Source organism: Cyprinodon tularosa, unplaced genomic scaffold (assembly GCF_016077235.1).
Source record: "Cyprinodon tularosa strain WSP-4 unplaced genomic scaffold, ASM1607723v1 ctg328, whole genome shotgun sequence".
NCBI classification, from domain to species: domain Eukaryota; kingdom Metazoa; phylum Chordata; class Actinopteri; order Cyprinodontiformes; family Cyprinodontidae; genus Cyprinodon; species Cyprinodon tularosa.
In genome coordinates, this window is record NW_024039039.1 from 27,093 (window position 1) to 34,887 (window position 7,795).

The following is a 7,795-nucleotide window of genomic DNA, read 5'->3' on the forward strand; positions in this document are numbered from 1 at the left end:
TTCAATATCAAAACATTCCTCTTTATTCTTCCACTTTCTCTCCTTTTCAAGGCAATAAAATGTGAGAAACTCCAAACAGAACTTTGTTCATAACTCCATCCTTTCTGTTACATCAATGAATATGAATATTTCCTTCAGATCTGCTGCTTCTGGGACGACATTTTTAAAACATTTCAGCTTTAACCACATTGGACACTGGATGACATGACTTTGTTAGAATATATGCAGATAATCTGAACATTGCAATCATTGATAAAGATTAATTCTGATTCAAATATCATAAATGTGGATATGAAGTAGTACATCCATCTGTATCGGATGATTAAACTCACTCAAGAGGTTCCTGCAGAACTTCTGTCTCATAAAGCGGTCCAGCGCCGTGTTTTAAAAGGCAACTCATAACTCACAGATTAAATATATTTAAACCAAAGGAAGAGGTCATCCGCTGAGCATTTAAAGGTCAACATAGTTTCCTGCAGTTTCGGATCACCCAGCCGGAGGTGTTGATGTCCAGATTGAGAAGGTCCATAAGCCAATCGTCCTTCTGGGCCCCCTCCATGAACTCACTTAGCGTTATCTCACCTGAGAAGACGGGGAAAAACAAAGAGCCCCCATGAAAATCTCCTTAACATCAAATCTTTATTTTCCTACTCACAAAAAACCTATCTTTGATTTGAACTCTGGAAAAAGAAAGATGCTTTTGGATAAATTACAGGTGCTGGTCATAAAATTAGAATATCATGAAAAAGTAGATTGATTTCAGTAATTCCATTTAAAAAGTGAAACTTGTATATTATATTCATACATTACATACAAACTCATATATTTCAGATGTTTATTTTGTTTAACTTTGATGATTACAAATGACAACAAATGAAAATCTCAAATTCATCATATCAGAAAATTAGAATATTACTGAAGACCAATAAAAACAAAGGATTTATAGAAATGTTGGCCAACTGAAAAGTATGAACATGAAAAGTATGAGCATGTACAGCACTCAGTATTTAGTTGGGCCTCCTTTGGCCTGTATTACTGCAGCAATGCGGCGTGGCATGGAGTCGATCAGTCTGTGGCACTGCTCATGTGTTATGATAGCCCAGGTTGTTCTAATAGTGGCTTTTAGCTCTTCTGAATTGTTGGGTCTGGTGTATTGCATCTTCTTCTTCACAATACCCCATAGATTTTCTATGGGGTTAAGGTCAGGAGAGTTTGCTGGCCAATTAAGAACAGGGATACCATGGTCCTTCAACCAGGTACTGGTAGCTTTGGCACTGTGTGCAGGTGCCAAGTCCTGTTGGAAAATGAAATCTGCATCTCCAAAAAGTTGGTCAGTTGCAGGAAGCATGAAGTGCTCTAAAACTTCCTGGTATGTGGCTGCGTTGACCCTGGACCTCAGAAAACACAATGGACCAACACCAGCAGATGACATGGCACCCCAAACCATCACTGACTGTGGAAACTTTACACTGGACTTCAAGCAACGTGGATGAAGTGCCTCTCTTCTTTTCCTCCAGACTCTGGGACCTTGATTTCCAAAGGAAATGCAAAATTTACTTTCATCAGAGAACATGACTTTGGACCACTCACCAGCAGTCCAGTCCTGTTTCTCTTTAGCCCAGGCAAGACGCTTCTGACGCTGTCTGTGGTTCAAGAGTGGCTTGACACAAGGAATGCGACAGCAGAAACCCATGTCTTTCATACGTCTGTGTGTGGTGGTTCTTGAAGCACTCACTCCAGCTGCAGTCCACTCTTTGTGAATCTCCCCCACATTTTTGAAGGGGTTTTGTTTCACAATCCTCTCCAGGGTGCGGTTATCTCTCTTGCTTGTACACTTTTTTCGACCACATCTTTTCCTTCCCTTCGCCTCTCTATTAATGTGCTTGGACACTGAGCTCTGTGAACAGCCAGCCTCTTTAGCGATGACCTTTTGTGTCTTGCCCTCCTTGTGCAAGGTGTCGATGGTCGTCTTTTGGACAACTGTCAAGTCAGCAGTCTTCCCCATGATTGTGTAGCCTATAGAACTAGACTGAAAGACCATTTAAAGGCTTTTGCAGGTGGTTTGAGTTAATTAGCTGATTAGAGTGTGGCACCAGGGGCCATCAATTTTGAACCTTTTCACAATATTCTAATTTTCTGATATGATGAATTTGAGATTTTCATTTGTTGTCATTTGTAATCATCAAAATTAAACAAAATAAACATCTGAAATATATGAGTTTGTATGTAATGTATGAATATAATATACAAGTTTCACTTTTTAAATGGAATTACTGAAATCAATCTACTTTTTCATGATATTCTAATTTTATGACCAGCACCTGTAGGTATGAGCATGTCATGTGAACCAGTACTTTTAAAATAAATTCCTCGCAAAAAATGTCTCGCAAAATTAAAACAGTTATGTTGTGAAGTTATGGCATATTTTTAGAAAGTTAAGTGGAAGGAAAAAAGTCCATCATAAAAAGATGCACCAGTAACTGCAGCCTTTAGAGGATTGACAAGCAAAGTAGATTTAATAAAGAGGGATGAGCTTAAGAAAAAGTGGCCTAAAGCTGGAGTCAGAACATCAAGATCCACAACACACAAAAAAACTCTGCAGATTAACTGTAACAGCTGGTTCAAGGAGGATGGTGTTACTGATAGGCCTCTAATTTAAACAAGAAACCTGATGCTTAGAGACCAAAACCTCATGAAGAATCAACGGAGTCAAGAGGCATCAGAACCAACAATGCAGATGCAATCAAAGCAAACTGGGAACCAACTTACCTTTTAAGAGGCTGACATTTCTATTGTTTTGGGCTTAATCAATGTTCCTGTTTTCTGAGACTCTGAATTTTTGTTATTCTTATCTGTAATAAACAATCCTTAAATCCACCAGAAGTAAATGCTGGAATATTTCCCTCTATGTCTGATAAATCTATGAAAGTTTTACTTTCTAAACTGAGTTGTAGAAGAGAAATAAACTTCTCTTTGTGATTCCTAACTGTAGGAGCTGAGGATGAGCGTGTTCTCCAACCTACCGTCATTATTGTCGTCAACGCGCTCAAAGATCCGATCGCAGATCTCCGACGGAGTCAGACCGACTTCACTCTTCTGAAGCTTGATTTTGTGAAGAACCTTGGATCAGATTAATGTTGGAGAGACTGAAATTAGTAGGTCACACATTAAAACCTACAGCTGTTCTCATCATTTGATTAAAAGCAAAACTGATAAATCTTAAAATCTAAAACAGATTGAAGAAAAGTTAAAACACACTAAACATCAGTACATACCATTAGTATTGTCATCCATGTTATTAATATTTCATACAGTTATTATTTTTTGTAGTTTGGGCGATGGTGCAACAGGTAGGATTACTTGTGTATTTATTTGTTGCTTTACTGACAATAATATATTTTACAAAAATCAGATCTTATTACCAACTCTGCTAAAACACTAATTTTTTTTTCTTGTTCTCATTTTATGACAACCTGAAAATCAAAGTAAATCCAGAAGGTGGAGGCTCATTAGGCTTTTTATAAGGTTATTATCATATTTATTTTTTTACCTTTAAGACTTTATAGGTCTTTATAAATCTTCTACTTTTTGTCCAGATTATTGTATTTTATCAGTTTCTTCAGAGAAGCTTTGGTCTTTTCTCAGCATCTTTTTTACATCAAACTTGGAGCATGAAAAGAAACATTGAGGAAAACAGCGTTGGAGGCCAGTCCAACGCTGCATTTTTTTTTATTAACGAATGGGGGGGGGGAATTTAAATGAGCTTAAATAAACCCTTAGAAAACATAAAAATCTGATTCTATTAACTGATATCAGAGTGGCCTAAATCTACTAAGGCAAACAGGATTATTAGGGGCAAAACCCAACCAGGGGACTAAAGGTTAGATGCTGTTCATGAGACTCCAGATTAGATGTTCGCTGATGATGGTGCTCTACTACTGTAGAACATCAGCCCAGCTTTGATGCTCCAGCTCAGGACAGCTGTGCTTTCTTACCAGCTGATCTCCAGGTTAAAGGGGCTTAGGATCAACTCTTTTTCTGTCAATGGAGCCACATGACATGACCTTAGCCTCTTACCCTAATCCCAGATTACTGGGTCACTGAAGTCCACCCCGACACGATTTCAGTTACAGAACTTTAAACTTTAAATCAGGGGCGGATCCAGGATTTTTCAAAGGGGGGTGCGCACCTAAGGGTCATGGGGTCAAGGGTCACAGGTCAAGACTATGTGAGGCTAAAAGACCAAAGAATACCATCTTCACTCTTTCACGCTACCCTAATTATTCATCCAAGGGTTTATAATTGATAATTTTAATGGATGAACATAAGTAGAATTAGCATGATTACATTATTGTAATTAAAAAAGGATCTCTCGGTTTTTAAAGCATGCACAAGGTTAAAAGGTAGTTTGAAGAAAAAAATGATCCTTATCAACAATTAATCAAACAAGGAGTTTCTTTATTTCCAGAAATGATATTTACACAGAACATTAAATAAAAAACAAAACAAAAAACAAGGACTTGGGTTCAAGTATGGTTCAAGTAAGACAAAGGAGATTTGAATATATTTTAACAAGATAAACTGTTGAAAAACAAAAAAACAAAAACAAAGTTAAACCAGACAAAGAATATTGTTCTCTACTACAAATTTGATGATGATGATAATGGGCTTACAAATGTCAACCTTCTGGGATGCTTCTGGGCAAATATGTCTATGATTTTGTTGATGTCTAACTAAATGTCCTTGTGCACATACAAAAGTAGCAAAGCCACAAACCTTTCCTGTCCCATTGTTGACCTCAGCAAAGTTTTCACTGCTTTAAGACCTGACTTAGCACTTTCCACAGAAGCACTGGTAAAAGGTATGACTGACAGAAGGTGAAGAATCATATAAATGTTTGGGTAGCACTTCATATTTGTTATCTTTAGAATTTCAGGGAGAGAGCTGGGTTTTTCTAGCCTGGGTGCCAGTCAGAACTTAGTCCCGCCCACAAGGTTTGAGTTCGGGGAAGTTCGGTCTGGCTCTGCTCCATAGTAGCGCTAGTATTAAAGCCCACTGTCAGGCGATCCAATCAAATTGTCAGGGTGGACTTTATACGATGATGGACAGATGATCAAGAGTAACGTAATCAACCACGTGACCAAAGCGCGCTAGGGTGACAACAATAATGGCTGCCGCTGGAGAGTTTGGGTGAGTAGATTCTGCTATTAGGTCTGTTCTAGAAGATATCGACAGCAAATTAATTTTAAAAGAGGAACAGAGAAACGCGATCAAGTCTCATCTTCTTATTCTAGGCGTGAAACTGCACGCTTTGATTTTTGTGGACAACAACTATGCCTCGCTTAACATACGTCACGCACTCCGTTGCTCTTATTGGTTGTAGGTCTATCCAATTGAGTGCAGAGGCATTTTTTTCCCTGGTTCGTTCAAAACACGCCCCATAATCACAGCTCTATGGAGCAGTATCAGACTCATATTCTGACTAGAATTGAGTCGGACTACGCCAGGCTAGGGTTTTTCCACTGATGACCACTTTGTGTGCCACAACTTCACTTCCTGCCTGAATGTTGATCCTGACGGTAGATCATCTTTATATGATGTAAAAATGATAAAAAGTCATACTTGTCCAGCCAGTCCCTCTGGCATGTTCTTTTGGTCACCCCACTGGCTCTTCGGTTGTCTTTAAATTCTCTGGCAGGGAAATTGAAAGATTTGGGTGGTTTTCTGGTCTGAAGAAGTTGGAATTTTCCAGAGTCGTCCATTTCACTAATCTGGTCCTTGGCCTTTGATATATCTGTAAGAAGATTGATATTTACATTGTCAATTTTGTATGGGTGCTGGTGGAGTTGTAAATCTGCCTACATGAAGATTTTGTATAGTCTTGCTTTATTATGAAATAATTATTATGAAATGTAAGATTTCAAGATTAAGCAAAAAAGTCAATCATGTAAAACAAAATTAGTTGTTTTGACATTGAAAAAAATACAACTATTACTAACCTATGTCATAAGTTGTTTGGGGCAAATCCGCTTGGTTGAGCGCCGGCTCTTCGGTTGTCTTTACATCGAAACACGGTCCTTGTTCATCTGGAAAAGAAAATTATTTTTGTGATCAGGTAAACCTTGTAATCTCAGGAGGAGCCACAAAACAATTTTATGTTGTGTTTTTATGGTAAATTATTAAATTCACTGAACACATATCACCAGGTGCACAAAACTGAATTTACTTAAAAGTAAATTGTATTTTTATTGTAAAATATTAAATGCACTGAAAACAAATAACACCAGATTTGTAGTTATCATATCACAATGTTAACAAGACTCCCTTAGACTCCAAGCATGTGCTTAGAGCATTCATTGATTTGGATCCTTACCAATTGATAAAAGTTAGTAATGTTTTCGTAAAGGACACCATTCTTATTTTTAACAGTACAACACATGTGGTACAGGTTTAGACCCAAAAATACACACTACAAAATAACTATTGTATACATGTCAATGGCAACTAATGTTGCTTATTTTTGTTAATTGTACACTCTTTTTATTACTTATCAAACACTGCAATTTTCATAACTTTCCCGTTACTGGTTAAAGTATTCCTACAATTGCATTACTTTGCAACTTTAAACAACTTGTTTATCAACAATCAACAATGTTGATAATGTTTTCTCATTATCAACATTTTCTAGCAATCATCATACCTTTTATCTGTGTGTCTCCAATATCTGAACGTTCATACTGGTCAACGCTGTGGTCATTTCTGTAGTTGTGCCAGGTCCACTGAAGAATAGAAAACAAGATATAAACATTTCAATCTGTGTTATTTAGATTATAGATATAAGCCTTTAGAAAATAAAGTGATAAAGTTGGTTTCTACTTACCCTTTTGTTGGATTGGACCAGAATCTTCAAAGAGATGGTTGTCTGGTTTTCTTGTTTGGCCTTAAATCTTCCAGGTCTCCTCGTGCTCGCAACGACGCTATTGTTGTATGGCAAGCCGATTGGGCCAATAATCGTCCGTACAATAACGCGCAGTTCCAACCCGTATTTTACGCGAGTGCGCGTTTTTTACGTCACCGCGCGTTTCCAGCCACCAGCCAGAACGCGCGGTGACGTCAAAAACGCGCGCTCGCGTAAAATACGGGTTGGAACCGCGCGTTATTGTACGGACGATTATTGGTCCAATCGGCTTGCCATATCCCAAAGGGGGGTGCGCGCGCCCCCCGCGCCCCCGCCTGAATCCGCGCCTGTAAATGTTCATCTTTTTCTCACCCTTATGAGGAGCTTCACCTCCTTCCTGTCCAGTTTTCCATTCCCGTCTCGGTCGTACATCTTAAAGGACCATTTGAGCCGATCTTCCAGATTCCCTCTTAGAATCAAGTTAAGAGCAGCAACGTACTCAATGAAGTCCAGCGTGTTGTCCTGTGGATAAACCAGGAGTGTTAATCAAACAGTAAGACCCCGACTGTGACTTCTGGCATCCAGATGTAAAAATGGTTCACCTGGTTTGTGTCGAATGACCGGAAGATTGTCTCGAGGAAGAGGGACTCCTCTCGCGAGCTGCTCTGGACGCCAAACATCCTCTTGAACTCGTGTAGATGCAAGGCGCCGCTGGGACATTCCCTCAGAAAAATGACACACATCTCCTGAATCTGAGCAAGATTCCCATCACTGCTGCTTTTCTCTTGCTTCCTGGTGTCCAGCTGCATTGGTCCAAAGGATCCCTGCGGAGTTTGTGAAAGTTCTGATCGTCTATCTAACGTGGCGAAGGCTCCAATTGACTCAGTCAGTCACACT

The 7,795-nt window shown here is 38.9% G+C and overlaps 1 protein-coding gene across 1 annotated transcript; it reads right to left on the reverse strand.

Moving 5' to 3' along the window:
- Positions 1-7,795, reverse strand: guca1g (guanylate cyclase activator 1g). The gene is made up of 4 exons (XM_038293527.1): positions 7,501-7,795; positions 7,271-7,420; positions 3,024-3,120; positions 1-582 (listed from the first exon to the last, which is right to left on the reverse strand). Exons 1-4 carry the CDS (start codon positions 7,705-7,707, stop codon positions 461-463), a joined length of 576 nt encoding a protein of 191 aa, XP_038149455.1. The 5' UTR covers positions 7,708-7,795; the 3' UTR covers positions 1-460.

Coding starts and splice junctions, on each gene's coding strand:
- guca1g (XM_038293527.1), bottom strand. CDS start 7,707: ATGCAGCTGGACACCAGGAAGCAAGAGAAAAGCAGCAGTGATGGGAAT. Junction 3,121..7,270: donor AGGTGAAGCTCCTCATAAGG/GTGAGAAAAAGA, acceptor ATCTGATCCAAG/GTTCTTCACAAAATCAAGCT. Junction 583..3,023: donor CGTTGACGACAATAATGACG/GTAGGTTGGAGA, acceptor CCGTCTTCTCAG/GTGAGATAACGCTAAGTGAG.